At 34.7% G+C, this 16,435-nt stretch overlaps 1 protein-coding gene and 1 pseudogene across 1 annotated transcript; both read right to left on the bottom strand.

The window, feature by feature from the left end:
• Positions 1–1,871: 1,871 nt before the first annotated feature.
• LOC104225906 (protein NRT1/ PTR FAMILY 6.3-like) lies at positions 1,872–7,190 on the bottom strand (annotated as a pseudogene).
• Positions 7,191–12,994: 5,804 nt separating this feature from the next.
• Positions 12,995–15,523, bottom strand: LOC138882623 (uncharacterized). The gene is made up of 3 exons (XM_070163225.1): positions 15,430–15,523; positions 13,528–13,728; positions 12,995–13,458 (listed from the first exon to the last, which is right to left on the bottom strand). Exons 1-3 carry the CDS (start codon positions 15,521–15,523, stop codon positions 12,995–12,997), a joined length of 759 nt encoding a protein of 252 aa, XP_070019326.1.
• Between the last annotated feature and the right edge of the window lie 912 nt (positions 15,524–16,435).

Genomic DNA, 16,435 nt, shown 5'->3' with positions numbered 1-16,435 from the left:
CCTCACGCGGCCGCGTATTTTGTCCGCTCTCCGCGCTCCAGTTCCCAGTCTTTAGTCTGTGCAAGTTTTACTCATTCATGAGTTTATTTTGGCCTCTTTGCCTCATTTTGACCAAACCCTGCAAGTAAGCACAGTAAATTAGTTTTCGGGAATACTTTTACACATTTTTTACCCAAAACCTAAGCAAAAGAGAGTGTATAATAGGTTAAAATCCATAGTTATCAGTCAGCCTGACTAGGACTAGGTGCAATTTTCCCCTCGGCCAAAGCTTTTAGACGAAGATATCTGACTCTATCTTGAGGGTGTTTTTTTTATGTGCCTAGCCAAAGTTCCCCCCCCTCCCCTCCCCCGCGATCCAATATATTTAAAAGCTAACTCCATAAGTTTTCATCCTTATTTTCTGGAACTAGTTTTACACTTAGCCTTATTTTTTGGAACTAGTTGAGTAAAAAATGGCCAAACAGGAGATGTTTCCGTCTGTTTGGTAGGTTGTCTAGAAAGAAATAGGGGCAGTAATAGGTGTATCAGATGGGTTATCATTTGGATTAGCAGGGTTATCACTAGTTGGGTTAACATCATGAGTCAGACTAGTGGGTGTATCATCATCCGGTTGAGTTTCATCAAAATCAATTTCCTCATCATCATTTTCATCAATAGTATTATAATAATTAGAAATTTAGAATAAAGAGCATTCATTAATTCATGGTCTAATTGTTCACCGGCTGCAATATTATGGCAAAATGGACTCTCGGTAAATTGTATAAACTATTATCACTATCAAGAATAGCAGGTGTAGGACGGATATGAGATTTGATTCGGGGAGCCAGGGGAAGGGAAGGAGGAACAACATGACCACTAGATTCGCAGCTCTTGGATTTTTCCTTATTCTTATTTTTAACAAAAATATTTTTTAAGGAAGTCATCTTAATTAATCAAGTAAAAGAAAATAAATAAAACAAACAAAACTATAATATTAAAACTTAAGCATTGGAACGAGTTTACCGAATTGACGAACAAGTTATTGAAAATTGATTATCGTAGAAGACTTGAAGACTTCAATTCACCAACTTCACAATTTTTTCACAAATTGTAATAACCTCAATATTTTTTTACTATTTTTTGGAATAAAGTAAGCAATAGTATCAAGTATAGAAGAAAATTAGAGAGAGATTTGTGATAGATTGATATTGATTTCATAAGAAAAATGAAAGAATGATGGGGTATTTATAGTTGAAAATAGGGAATAAGTGTAATTATAAAAGTTTGGGGTTAAAACATAGCTGGAGTTAAATGGTTATTTTATAAATAGCCAACGACTATTTTTTAAAGCCCAACGGATGTTTTTTAAATTAGCCAAACGGCTACTTTTTTTTCAAAATTACCGTTGGGCCCGTTTGGCCCGCCAATGGACCGATCTGGTCCCGATCCCTTGGCGGGCCAAACGATCTCGGTCCTAATGGTTCATAGTCAAGAACCGGCCTCTAACTGTCCTATTGGTCCCGACCCACTTAGCATGTTTGGTCTGTTTGGCCTGCAGTTCCGGACCAGCCCACTTGCCACCCTTAGATCAAGGAGTGTTGAAATAGGGAAAAAAATAACAAATACACTTAATGTGTTAAAGGAATGAATCAAATGTTAGTCTCCATTAAGTAAAAACAAATGGTCAGACATAAATTAAATAACTCTAAGTATACATAACATTCGTAATAGTATATAAAAATTATATAAAAATTTAAATACAATGTTATATATATATAGCGGTTATACATTATCATTTTCCGTAAAATTAATCGGGAAACGAGATAACAATTCCCAACTAGATCACGACAACTTATATTTCTTCTTCACATGCTTCCAAGATCTACAAAATATGCTTGTGCCAGCTAAAATCCAATACAGTCAAAGATAGAGAGGTAGTTTTCGACAGATCCCGTGCTGTAGAGATAGAGTTGTTTACGTATTTCAATGACAAACCGGTCCATCATCTTCCAATTCAATCCCCATTTCAGCAAGCCTCTTCTCCTTGTACATATATTTTCTTGAAAAGTACAAGAAAAACATCAAATTAAACACACTCAATATTGCCAAAAGCCAATAGAAATCATATAACCTCCCTTGGTTCAAATTATCAGCTAGCCAAGATTTGTTGTCCCAGTCACAACATGCACAATTGTAACCAAAATTGAACTAAAGAAAAACCCCAATGCAAGTGTACTCAAAAATAGCCCTGTACTCATTGTCTTCATTTCTTTTGGACATTCTCTTAAGAAAAAATCAAGTTGGCCAATATATGTAAATGCTTCACCTGCCCCCACTAGCAAAAATTGCGGAACTAGCCAAAATACTGTCAATGGAATTGTAGCATTTTCATCATTAGCCAATCCATTCAAATGTGCAACTTTTAGCCTCTTAACCTCGGTTAAAGCAGCAGCAATCATGGCCAAAATTGAAAGGACTAGCCCTGTGAAAATTCTTTGTAATGGAGTAAGTCCATGAGGTTTATTCATGAAACGACGACAAATTGGAACGATAATCCTATCGTAGAAAATTACGGTCAAGAGTATACTTCCGACGAAAAATACGGTGAGTGAAGCCGGTGGAATTTCAAAGGTTCCAATGTGACGATCCATTGTTGTAGCTTGTGACACAGAAAATGTGGTCATTTGTGCATAGACAGTCCAGAACATAATAGTTGTGGCCCAAGTTGGTAACATTCTGATTAATAATTTTACTTCTTCAACATCGGTTAAGGTTGCTAATTTCCACTTGTTGATTACAACGTTAGTGCCATTAGATTCAAGATCATGATCTTCCTTAATTGCTGCCTTGTCCAAGAATCTGCAAAAATAAGACAAACACATGGTCAAAACTATGATCTACATAGATTAGCGGAATTAGGATTTGAAGTTTAAGGACTTGTCTGGTACGAAAAATAAGGGATAATTAATCATGTGATTTAGTATTATTTTTATCCCTATTTTGGGGGAGGGGGTGGGGGAGGGGAGGGCAATAATTCCGTGATAATTAATCCTGAATAACTTATTTCTTAACCAAACGACCTAAGGGTTCAGAAATTACCATCGAACCTACATGCAATAGTCCTTTAATTCATTGTTATTTTGGTTTTTGAAAAAAATATTTTCTAAAGTTTTATATGGGAAATGTTGCAAACTTCATTATATTCTTGAGCACAAAAAGGGCCAAGAATATCTAACGAATGACTAAAAAAAAATTTAACTTTTATCCATGCCAAGTCGTTGACAGTGTAAAGAATATTTAAGCACGTTAAATCATGTCGTTTGTTTTATTATTTTCTAGGTAACTAATTTTACTAGGTATGCATAGTTACATATAATTATTTTTTAGGCTATTCGTTTGTCTACTCCAATTGTAGGGGAGAGACCCCCACTCCCCACCCCCCACCCCCCACCCCCATACATTCAATAGTTAGTCAAATAACAAAGTACTCCCTCCGGTCCAAAATAAGTGATTTTTTGGTTGTTTTCACACATATTAAGAAATTCACATTTTAACATTAATTAGCAGTGAAATTGACCATATTAACCTTTATTGTCTTTTCACATAAATACTCCTTACACATACTCAAACATTAATTACTCCAAGGGCAATGTAGGAAAAAAATAATTAATTCATTCTTGAAATCTTGAAAAATCACTTATTTTGGACCAAAAAAAAAAGCCAAAAAATTACTTATTTTGGACCGAAGGGAGTATCTCATATAATACTTTAAAGTCTGTTCATTTCAAAATGGAAATAATTTAGATATTTAAAAATTGGTTGATTGTTAGCCATCAAAAACTGGCCAACTATATTTGGGGATAAGTTCATAGTTTGGCACCAACTTCTCTTTTGCTTTTTTTTGTTTTGAAATAACTATCACCTACTTACCATAGACACCTACTTTGGATTATTATTTAAAATTGTAAATAATGCAAGTGATCAAGTCAATACTTCAAATAATATTATTAGTCGCACGTAGATAACTCTTTTTTCTCATTAGTGGCTTATATTAGTCTCCTGGAAACCTATCAATGATTTTCCTTCGTCCAATTTTTTCATGATTCTAAAGGGAATCTTCTTTTTACAAAAAGAAGAAATTAAAGATAAAAAGAGAGAATCTTTATGGTACCAGATTCAACTAGGGTAATGTTTATCTATCTAACTTCTAGAATTAGGACTTAATCATTCTTGACTTGTAAAAATTATCATTCTATCAGTAGGATTACTGTTAGCCTTGTATTTTCTTATTTTTATGTTTCTATTATTGCATATTGTTTCCTTCGCTTCCGTTTTCTTATTATCTTGCGGTTGTTGTTGTTTTTTTATTTTTCATCCTTTTGAACCGAGGATCTAAACAGCCTTTCTACCTTCTCATGGTAGGGATAAGGATGCGTACATATTACCTTTTCCAGACCATATTTGTGAGATTATATTGGTTTATTGGTTGTTATACGCTATTATTTACACTTAAGGTCAGCATATATAAAGATAAACTATAAAAAAGTAGATGGAAAACTCACCGGTATTCCTTGCTATGAGGCAACTTTTGCTTGTTTTTTTTATTTCCTTCACCAAAAATATCATCAATTTCAAAGAGAATTGAAGAATCTGAAGGTAATTCCAAATGTCTTTTTTTCCAAGCAGCCACAATAACTGAAGCAATTTGTGTCAATGGACTCCCCACAAGTTTCTTGAACCTATATTTTCTTGTCCCAGATAAGAACACAACAAGTCCAATAACAATAGCACATGCACATATTCCATAACCCCATTCTCTTCCCAAATTATCTTGAATATATACCAATACTGTAACAGCACCGAGCGAGCCTACATTAATAAAGAAAAAGAACCAATCGAAGAATTTTATCATTTGACCTTTTTCTTTTTTGTCAGCATCGTCGAATTGGTCGGTGCCAAAGCCGGAGACGCTCGATTTTAGGCCGCCGGTGCCGAGGGCCGTCATGTATAGAGCAATGTATAGGACCATAAGTTGTTTGCTATTTGCGGGGATGCATGATGAGCTACCAACTTGTTCACATTTTGGTGGCCGTAGGCTTGGGATTATGGTGGAAATGGTCAAGATTGTAACACCCTATTCATCATAACAAATGATAAATTTTGGTTAGAGTTGCAAAAAACCTTCTATGCTAACTGTTCGTAACAAGTGAAATTAGTAACTTAGGTAATAAGATAGGTAACCTACGAGCATAAGCGGAGCGTTGAACCCCCTTCGTCCGAAAGTTATGATGTATATAAATAAGGTTAATTTTTTTATCTACATATATTAAACATACTTGAATACTCTTAGCTTCGACCACGTGTTTAATTTTTTTAAATTTTTTAAATCCCTTAGTAAAATTCTGCTTCCGCCACTACTTATGACAAGATGTTAAAATAAATTTTTCTTGATATTAAAGTTAATTTTTTTTTAACTAATATTATTATTTCTTGAAACAAAATTTTGTATGGTGACAATGTAAAGAATAAACTTTTTTTTATGCGTGAGAACTGCAACTAGTGTAATGAATAAATGTTTCTTCCTCCTCTTTTCCTCTTTGTAGAATCATTATTAGTCTTCTTCTTCGTTGTTCGATTTTCCTCTTCACAACAAATTAATTAGATCAAGTGTCATTAGTTTTATTTAATTTTTTTCATTTTTCCTTTCTCGAATTTCCTCTTCACAACAATTATAATATGACTGATTTTAATTTTTAATGTGATTAGATCAACTTCATCTCCCTCTTGACTCTTACATTTAATTTATGCTATATAGTCTTTCTTGAATATTTCGAGTCTCCTCATCACAGATTCTTTAAAAAAAATTACATGCATTAATTTCAATCATCACATAAGGAAAAGAATTAACGAAAATTGACGCTTACCGTTGCTTGGACAGTGGCAAAGATACCAATTGTAAGATACCTGCAAAAATTAAGATAAATAGAAATGATGTTAACAAAAAAAAAAAAAAATCCAATTGCATATCTATATTATTGGTCAAAATTAAGAAGTTTAACTATCGAAATCTGAACTGCATCATATAAATTGAGACGGGGAGAATATAATATACGAACCTTCCGAGGAAAGTGTCAGCAACAAAACCACCAAGTAAAGTGAGCATGAAAGAAGTTCCAAGAAAATTGGTAACATTGTTGGCTGCAGTAGCATTCCCTAAATGCATAGTTCCAGTCAAATATGTCACCAAATTTACAGCAATCCCTAGTGTTGTTAGCCTCTCCACAGCTTCAACACCTATTATTCAAAATCAAGAACATGGTTAAAAAAAATAAAGTAAAAAGATCAAAGAATAGAAATTGCAAAAAAGAACAACAACAATAATAACAACCGCCAAGTAAAATTCCACAAGTAGGGTTTGGGGAGAGTAGAGTGTAAGCAGAATTTACCCATATTCCGGAGGAGTAGAGAGACTATTTCCGAAAAATCTTCGACTCAAGAAAAGTAAAATAGACAATAGATATGTAACAGAAATAGAAGCCGGGAAAATAATGAGTTTGTATTTCCTATAAACACCTAGGAGCACTTCTTTCTGCATAGGCGGATCGAGGTCCAACGAGGTACACGACCTAACCATCAGGTAAGGATACATATCAACTCCTTACATAGAATGCACATTAGCACATTCAACGAAGCATCCAGTATGGCAGACAAACTACTTTTTTATTTTGCGGGTATGAAAATCCTTTATCTATTAGCATACCCGTACAGCCAGTTAGACTAGAACTCTCTCCTCAATCAATATAGCGATATTGGGTTGTTCTGATTCGACCATAAATGCTATGCTTACTCTCAAGACTATCTCTTCCTGTCTAATCTCGCCATTTTTCCTTATTAAAGCCACCTTAAGTTGGCGGGAGTTTGACATGGACTCCTATCTTGTCTAATCCCGCCATTTAACGTGACGGTTTAATTTGAGAGAGAGAGAAAGAAAGAGAGAGAGAGAATTAAATTCACACCTAAAATCATTGCACCACTAGCCCAACCACCAGAGGAGGATCTAAGGGCTGGTCTGCCTTTGTAATCCCAAGCATCTGGTAAAGCTTTTGAATCTTGTTGTGTCACAGGAAGTGCCATTTTTGCAACTTTTCTTGCACTTTTGCCCACAAAAATGGACCCAATGAGCAATGAGAAAAAAAAGGTTAATATGGAAAAACTAGAAGAAGATTGCAGATTCAATTGATTCCATTACCCTTTTATAGCCATGGCCTAGAGGCAACTCAATTGCATTTTTAGCCATTCTTTAATACACAAAAATATTTTATTCCACATGGTCCACTTTCAATGGCAGTAGCAACTCCCCAGGATTGTCTTTCCTTTTTTTCTTTTTTCTTTTTTTTTTTTTGGATGAGAAGTTGTCCACAGCATCAAATGCTACAGAAAATGGTTGATTGTAATTTGACTAACTTCTATTCTTATTCATGCACATGAATTCTTACTCTAATTACCTTGTAAAAGTGAATTTGGCATACCCTAAGTATAGTTTTAGCATTTTAATCACTTTTAATAATCGTTGGAGTACCTTTTTTGTTGTATAATATTGACTGTGATAAATTTAACCAAAGTGATATGACGAGTGAGAATTCATATTGCCGATTCAAATTTACTTGGGATTGAGATGCAAAGATTATTATTATTATTATTATTATTATTATTATTACTATTATTATTATTATTATTATTATTATTATTATTATTATTATTATTGTGGTATGCTGAATGATAAAAGAAGTATCTAAATAAAGACCAATGATAAATAAAAGTCACAAGTGTATCTATTATCTAAATAATGGTAGTTCATTGTGGCGAAGTGAATTCTTTGATGACATTTAATTAAGAAAAATACGAGGTTATTAATAATTTTTTTTAGAATCAACTCATAGTTTCTTATTGGTTTAATTAGTAAAATATTAATTAAGCAAGCATTTAAATAAAAAAAAAATACTAGTTTAAATAACTCTTATGATCAAGGCGCTATTAAATGTTGTCTTTCTTATAATTTTTCAATCATCAGAAATGACAATTTATATGTCCTTTTTTAATTTTTATTTTTTACTTTTTGACCAAATTTATCGAACGTTTTTTCTGACTAGCTATTTTACGATGGACAAAAATCCTTCTTAACAGCATCGAGAATCAGTAAATGGCATTAATAAGGATTGTGGTGGAGTGGTAAGTACTCCTTAATCTTTAACCAAAGAATACGAATCCAAATTTGGGAGTCGTACTCTACATTTTCGTGGAAAACTTCATTGGTGATTAACCATTCAAACTAAACATAAGCCATGTTTAGAGAATGAGGGTAGCTTCAACTGGTGAAATTCATATCTCTATCTACTTTTTCCTTGAAAGTAATCATTTAAACTAACCACAATACACTGAACCTTGTTTTTCATAATATCTGTAGAATTTTCAAATTCCCAACAAATCCAACTCTTCCTTTTTTTTTTCCAACAAATGGCGCTTCGACATTTATAAAGTGCTAAATTAACCTACCACAGGAATAATTAGCACGTTATACATGCTTAATTCTTTTTGGTATTTACAAATTTCATCAATTTTTTGAAGTATGTGATCATCTTATCAGATATTTAAATTATTTGAGATAACTCATAAATATGTCTTTAATGTTGTCGCTACTGTGTTAAAACAGAAATTAGAAAACTGTTAGAAGAAACTGGAAAAACTATATACGATAAGAAATATTCCGAGTCCACAATTTCCTTGTGCGTCCTTAAGGAATTTTAACCCCCTCACAAGTTGCTAAGGTAATGGATTAAATCCTCCTAGGATGAAACTGAATAAACTTTCCTGCAACAATGGCAATACAAACTGCAGGATACCAACGAACTCAAAGAACGGAGCAAAATCACACTTACGAATTTGAAGGAGAAACTGCGAAGTAGAATGCAGGATTTTCATAAGGAAGTTCTGTATTTTTCAGTGTGTGAAAAGGAAGCCATGCCTCGGAATTTATAGGCAACTCTCGTAAGAGGTGTGATGTCTGTTCATAATGTGAACAGATATTTGAAAGGAAGAGGTGTCTGTTCAAAAGGAAAAACCAACGTTCAGCATTTTGGATTTCAGTTAATTCCGTTAATTAACTGACTGGCACTTAATTAATTCTTAAATAATTAATTAAATAAACTTTGTCACAATATTAATCTCCTCGATCGACAAATCCAAATCTGAAGCCGAAGCCGACCCGAGCGATGACGACGGCGCGAGGCTTCATTCTCTTCAACTCCTTTTAAGAGCTCTAATAAGTGATCCTATATATATATACACACAAGTGTAGTTGTCTCTCACCAATGAGGGACAAAGTTCATTTGACAAAGCTCACTTGATTCAAATTTTCCAAATTTTTTATTTCCTTCCATTTTATTTCCCACCATTTTCCAATTCACACTTCTAGTCTTTAAAGTCCAATGGCTTAAAATCCAACAATCCCCCACATGAATGGGAATGACTGTAACAAGAATGAACATAGATGAAAGCTGTGTGATTTGCAAGTAAGGATTAATTGCATCTGGATAAGTAGGTTTCCCTTTGAACTTTCCGTAGTGAGCATATGTCGGATATACTCGGTCAATCGGTAGATTTGATATCTTTGAACCGTCGAACTTTAGTGTATACCTAGACAACCATATGTCACACAACCAGCCCTTAACCGTCTTTTGGTTCTCATTGTTGTGTTCGTTTCAGCCATGAATACCGCCTGATTTCATAAGTGCGTAGAGAATTGGCCTTACAGAATTCTCATTGAAGCGGCTTCCACTTCACACTTAAATAGGTGATTCCTAAACATGTAATCCTTTAGATTGACACCATTTGATAAATACCACATCAAACTTAGGTAATCATTAAAGAACGTGTAAAGTTCTATCCTTGTTATTGAACATTGTATTCATCACGAGAAGGGACCAACGATTTTTCTTTGACAATGTTGAACCGGTCAATCACAACTTTGTTTGAGCTCCTTGAACCTAGATCTCGAAATATCCAAAATTCTAGGTAGAGTTACCGCCATGATGACTTGTCCTCGGTCATAGTCCCATTTCCTTAGATGATTTCCCAACCCCTCTTAGTTAGGCCTTTTGTAAGCGGATCCGCCACATTATCCTTTGATCTTACATAATCAATATTGATAATTCCATTAGAGAGTAGTTGTCTAACGGTTTTATGTCTTCGTCGTATATGATGAGACTTTTCGTTATACATAACGCTCTCTGCCCGTCCTATTGTAGCCTCACTATTGCAATGTATGCATATAGGAGCCAAAGTTTTTGTCCAGAATGGAATGTCTTCTAAGAAATTTCGAAGCCATTCAGCTTCTTGGCAGCCTTATCCAAAGCTATAAACTCTGATTCCATTGTAGAGCGAGCGATGCATGTCTGTTTGGAAGACTTTCAAGATACTGCTCCTCCACCAACAGTAAAAACATATCCACTTGTGGACTTTGTTTCTGTTGCGCCGGTTATCCAATTTGCATCACTATATCCTTCGATAACCGTAGGATATTTATTGTAGTGCAAAGCGTAGTCTTGGGTATATTCCAAATATCCCAGAACTCGTTTCATTGCCACCCAGTGATGTTTGTTGGGATTATTTGTGAATCGACTAAGTTTACTTATTGCACAAGCTATATCAGGACGTGTACAGTTCATGATATACATTAAGCTTCCCAACACACAAGCGTACTCCAATTGAGATGTGCTTTCACCTTTATTCTTTACAAGATGATGGTTTAAGTCAATTGGAGTTCTTGCACTTCTAAATTCCAAGTGTTTGAATTTTTCAAGTACCATTTTCACGTAATGTGATTGAGACAAAGCTAGACCCTGAGGAGTCCTCTGGATTTTAATTCCTAGAATTACATCGGCAACTCCTAAGTCTTTCATATCAAACTTACTAGCAAGCATACACTTAGTAGCTTGAATGTCGGTAATGTCTTTGCTCATTATTAGCATATCATCAACATATAAGCAAACAATGACTATATGACTTGGAACGTTTTTAATGTAAACACATTTATCACATTCATTAATCTTAAAGCCATTTGACAACATTGTTTGGTCAAATTTCGCATGCCATTGCTTGGGCGCTTGTTTTAGTCCATAAAGGGACTTAACAAGTCGACACACCTTCTTTTCTTTTCCCGGAACCACAAATCAGGTTGGTTCATGTAAATTTCTTCCTCTGGATCACCATTTAAGAAGGTTGTTTTTACATCCATTTGATGGATTTGAAGACCATACAAGGCGGCTAACGCTATTAGCATCTGAATGGATGTAATTCTTGTTACCGGCGAGTATGTGTCAGAATAGTCAAGACCTTCTCGATGTCTAAATCCTTTGACAACAAGTCTTGCCTTGTATTTGTCAATAGTACTATCGTCTTTCATTTTCTTCTTGAAAATCCATTTAGAACCCAAGTGTGGTTGCTCAATATGGATTCTATTTCACTATTAACAGCTTCTTTCCAATATTGTGCTTCTGAGGAAGACATTGCTTCCTTGAAGGTTCAAGGCTCATTTTCTAGTAGGAAAGTCAGAAAATCTGGACCGAATGAAGTAGATGTCCTTTGACGTTTACTTCTTCTCGGATTTTCCTCATTAGGCATAACATCTGTTGTTTCCTCCCGAGGTCGTTTTGACTTTTGGTAGGACAATTCACTTTCCTTTTTATACGGATAAATAGTTTTAAAAAATTCAGCATTATCTGATTCTATTATCGTATTAAGGTGGATCTCAGAATTTTCTGATTTATGAACCAGAAAACGATATGCCTTGCTATTGGTTACATATCCAATAAATACACAATCAACCATTTTTGGACCTATCTTAACCCTTTTAGGTTTATGAACTTGTACCTTAGCTAAACACCCCCACATTTTGAAGTATTTCAAGCTAGGCTTCCTTCCTTTTTATTTTTCATAAGGAATGGACTGTGTTTTACTATAAGGTACACGGTTGATTATTCGGTTAGCTGTAAGTATATCTTCCCCCCACAAGTTCTGTGGTAAACCAGAACTTATCAATAACGCATTCATCATCTCTTTCAACGTTCGATTCTTTCTTTCCGCAACTCCATTAGATTGTGGAGAGTAAGGGGCAGTTGTTTGGTGAATAATGCCATTTTCCAAACATATTTCTTCAAAAGGAGATTCATATTCGCCACCCCTATCACTTCTTATCATTTTGATCTTTTTATTTAGTTGTGTTTCAACTTCACTTTTGTATTGCTTGAAAGCATCAATTGCTTCATCATTACTATTACGTAAGTAAACATAGCAATATCTCGTACTATCGTCAATAAAAGTAATGAAATACTTTTTCCCACCACAAGATGGTGTTGACTTCATGTCGCAAATATCTGTATGAATTAAGTCTAAAGGACTTGAATTCCTTTCAACGGACTTATAAGGATGCTTAGCATACTTTGATTCCACGCATATTTGACATTTGGAATTAATGCAATCAAATTTTGGCAATACTTCCAAATTTATCATTTTTCGCAATGTTTTGAAGTTAATGTGACCTAGGCGTGCATGCCATAAAGTGTTTGACTCAAGTAAGTAAGTAAGTAGAAGCATTAACTTTATTGATAGGAACTGCTAATACATTTAGCTTAAAAAGGCCCGCATTCAGGTAACCTTTTCCTACATACACATCATTCTTACTTAGTACAACACTATTAGAAACAAAAATACATTTGAATCCATTATTGACAAGAAGTGGGGTAGACACAAGATTCTTGCGAATTTCTGGAACATGGAGAACTTGGTTTAGAGTCACAATTTTTCCCGACGTCATCTTCAACGCAACCTTGCCAACTCTTTCAATTTTGGATGTAGACAAATTTCCCATGAAAATTGTCTCGTCTGGTCCTGCGGGGGCATAAGAAGAAAATAACTCCTTGTTAGCACAAACATGGTGGGTGGCTCCAGAATCAATCCATCATTCTGTAGGATTTCCTACCAAGTTGCATTCAGACAACATGACACACAAGTCCTCCATTTCTTCAGCATTTTCAACCATGTTAGCTTGATTCTTCTTCTTCTTATTCTTTTGTACATCATTCTTTGGTGCACGACAGTCCACGGCCTTATGCCCAGACTTTCCACAGTTGTGGCAATTACCCTTGAAATTTTTCTTGCTTGGGTAATTCTTTGGTCCAGAAGCCTTCTTTCTCTTCTTATTTTGTGGCGCCTCCTCAACAATGTTAGCCCTTATTATTGTCGAGTTTCCACGTGACTTATTTTTAGCATGTTTGTTGTCTTCTTCTATCCTCAAACGAATAATCAAATCTTCAAGTGTCATCTCCTTCCGCTTGTGTTTTAGATAGTTCTTAAAGTCCTTCCACAACAGAGATAACTTCTCAATGAAAACGGCAACTTGAAAGGCCTCATTTATGACCATACCTTCAATAATAAATTCATAATTAATAACAAGATAAATCTTATTAATAAAATTATTGATTCGGGTCATACCTTCAGCAAGGAGGTCATGCACAATGACTTGTAATTTTTGGACTTGAGTTATGACCGACCTAGTGTCAACCATTTTGAAATCCAAAAACCTTGCAGCCACGAACTTCGTAAGTCCGGCATCCTCAGTCTTGTACTTCTTCTCAAGCGCATTCCATAACGCTTTTGAAGTTTCCATGACACTATAGACATTGTACAAGCTATCTTCCAAACAACCCAAAATGTAGTTATTGCACAAGAAATCAGAATGTTTCCATGCTTTAGTTACAACAAATCATTCGTCATCCGAAGTTCCTTCAGCCACGACCGGAGGATCCTCCTTGATGAATCGCTGCAAACTCAACGTAGTAAGATAGAAGAGCATCTTCATTTGCCAACGTTCGAAGTCAATTCCGGAAAACTTTCCAAATTTTTCTGCTGGTGCCATAACATGAGCAGGAGTTGAACGGCTCGACGAGTCAGAAACACTCGTACAGTAGTACCCGTTCCATTAGCATTAGTTTGGTCCTCATTTGCCTTTTTTTTTTGTAAAGTTGGCAACAAACATAACTTTTTAAAATCAGTGAAGGTTTTATATCTTCAAACTGAATACCAAACCAAACATTCAAAATATAAATGGTGAAGTTTAATATATTCTTCAAACCGTATTCAAATTTAATACCCTGATAAAGTTTTTATGTCCTTTAAATCGGAGTAAAAAATATAGCAGAGTAGAAAGCACCAAGGCTTTAGTCTCCAAAGCAGTATACAAAATATAGATAACAGTTCAACATAGATTTCAACACAGAAATGTTAATTAAAATTCCTTAAGCTTGTTGTCGCTACTGTGTTAAAACAGAAATTAGAAAACTGTTAGAAGAAACTGGAAAAATTGTATACGATAAGAAATATTCCGAGTCCACAATTTCCTTGTGTGTCCTTAAGGAATTTTATCCCCCTCACAAGTTGCCAAGGTAATGGATTAAATCCTCCCAGGATGAAACGGAATAAACCTTCCTGCAACAGTGGTAATACAAACTGCATGATACCAACGAACTCAAAGAACGGAGCAAAATCACACTTACGAATTTGAAGGAGAAACTGCGAAGTAGAATGCAGGATTTTCAAAAGGAAGTTCTGTATTTTTCAGTGTGTGAAAAGGAAGTCATGCCTCGGAATTTATAGGAAACTGTCGGAAGAGGCGTGATGTCTGTTCATAATATGAACAGATATTTGAAAGGAAGAGGTGTCTGTTCAAAAGGGAAAACCAACGTTCAACATTTTTTATTTCAGTTAATTCTGTTAATTAACTGACTGGCACTTAATTAATTCTTAAATAATTAATTAAATAAACTTTGTCAAAAAATTAATCGACAAATCCGAATCCGAATCTGAAGCCGAGCCGAGCGACGACGACGGCGCGAGGCTTCATTCTCTTCAACTCCTTTTAAGAGCTCTAAGAAGTGATCCTATATATATACACACAAGTGTAGTTGTCCCTCACCAATGAGGAACAAAGTTCATTTGACAAAGCTCACTTGATTCAAATTTTCCAAATTTTTCATTTCCCTTCATTTTATTTCCCACCATTTCTCAATTCACACTTCTAATTTTTAAAGCCCAATGGCTTAGTCCAATGGCTTAAAGTTCAACATTTAATACGTGTGCGAGCATAATTTCTTTCATGCATGAGCTAAGCAATTGAAGTTTTTTTAACCGTTGATAATGGCGAGACTCGAATCTAAAACCTTTTACCTGAGGTCTACAGTATTAAAATGTGCGACTATGTAATCAGAAAGTTTAAGCGGTTAACAGAAATATTTTAATTATTTAATTATATTATTAAGCGTCTTTGACTAAGAAATACTATCATTTTTAACCACTAATTATTTGCATTTTGTGGAGGGGAATGAAAGAGTAATATACTTGTCTTCTTTATCTCCTTTTCTTCCTTCATGTCTGCATGCATGCAGTTGACAGCAGCCAAAAAACCTGAGGTTACATTTCTGCTACGTATCATTGTTGATTATACCCACATCGTTCGAGTATTTATGGCAACCGAAGTCCGCAGCTAATTTTTTTTTGTGTGCGCATATCTAAGCTTATAAGGGTAAGCAAGCCGAGCTTAACTTGCACCAAACTCATCTATTACCATACTCATTTCGCTGAACCTGAGATCTAATATCAGTTGTTGGGTTCAACCAGTCAAAAGACTGTTTATGGTGTGTTATTACTGTTTTGGGCCAAGCCAGCACGATCTTTCCTAAAAGGCCCCTTAATATGTTCAGCTACCAATATGAGACTTTGTTTGCACACCTAACGGTTTCTTTATTTCCCCCTTCAATTTTATCCTGTTATAATTGTTTTTTTCTTATTCACTGAGGTTTGACAAGAACATCACGGACCCTAGCTTGAAAAATAAGGGTACGCTTTTATTTACTAAAATTATCTTTAACACGATCTTTTATGCGTCCATTTGATTTTTTTCATGAGTTAAGCACATGAAATTCTTTTTAAATAATGTGTTGCGGCAAGATTTGAATTTTTTTCTATTCGTACAATCATTAATTCCCTTATTATCTGTACTGCAGAAGAGCACATGTTGAAATAACTCGTATTTTCATCATGTACATAAACACAATGTAGCTAGTAAGTAAAAGCATCTTTCAATCCATCAATTCTTTTAATTAAAAAGAACCCCACAAACAAACACACTAGCACACTTGAAAAAGTGGCGTAGCAACATAAAGCGAAGGGTGTTCAATTGAACGTCCTTTATGGAAAAATTATGCTGAATATTTAAAAAATTATATTATGTATACAGGTCAAAAATTACTTATTATAAATATATATTAAACCTTGAACACCCTTTGTAAATTTTCTGGATCCGCTATTGTTTGGAAAGCAAACGAACCTTATATACACTTTTATA

This window comes from Nicotiana sylvestris, chromosome 12 (assembly GCF_000393655.2).
Source record: "Nicotiana sylvestris chromosome 12, ASM39365v2, whole genome shotgun sequence".
NCBI classification, from domain to species: Eukaryota; Viridiplantae; Streptophyta; class Magnoliopsida; order Solanales; family Solanaceae; genus Nicotiana; species Nicotiana sylvestris.
The sequence above is the reverse complement of the archived record's forward strand: the minus strand, read 5'-3'. Positions and strand labels throughout refer to the sequence as shown.

What these genes read in the sequence shown, in the direction of transcription:
- LOC138882623 (XM_070163225.1), bottom strand. Translation starts at nt 15,523, where the DNA reads ATGATACGTAGCAGAAATGTAACCTCAGGTTTTTTGGCTGCTGTCAAC. An exon ending in AAAGGAGATAAAGAAGACAA is followed by an intron (nt 13,729 to 15,429) that starts GTATATTACTCT and finishes GTTGTTTGGAAG; the next exon opens with ATAGCTTGTACAATGTCTAT. An exon ending in GCATGACCTCCTTGCTGAAG is followed by an intron (nt 13,459 to 13,527) that starts GTATGACCCGAA and finishes TTATTATTGAAG; the next exon opens with GTATGGTCATAAATGAGGCC.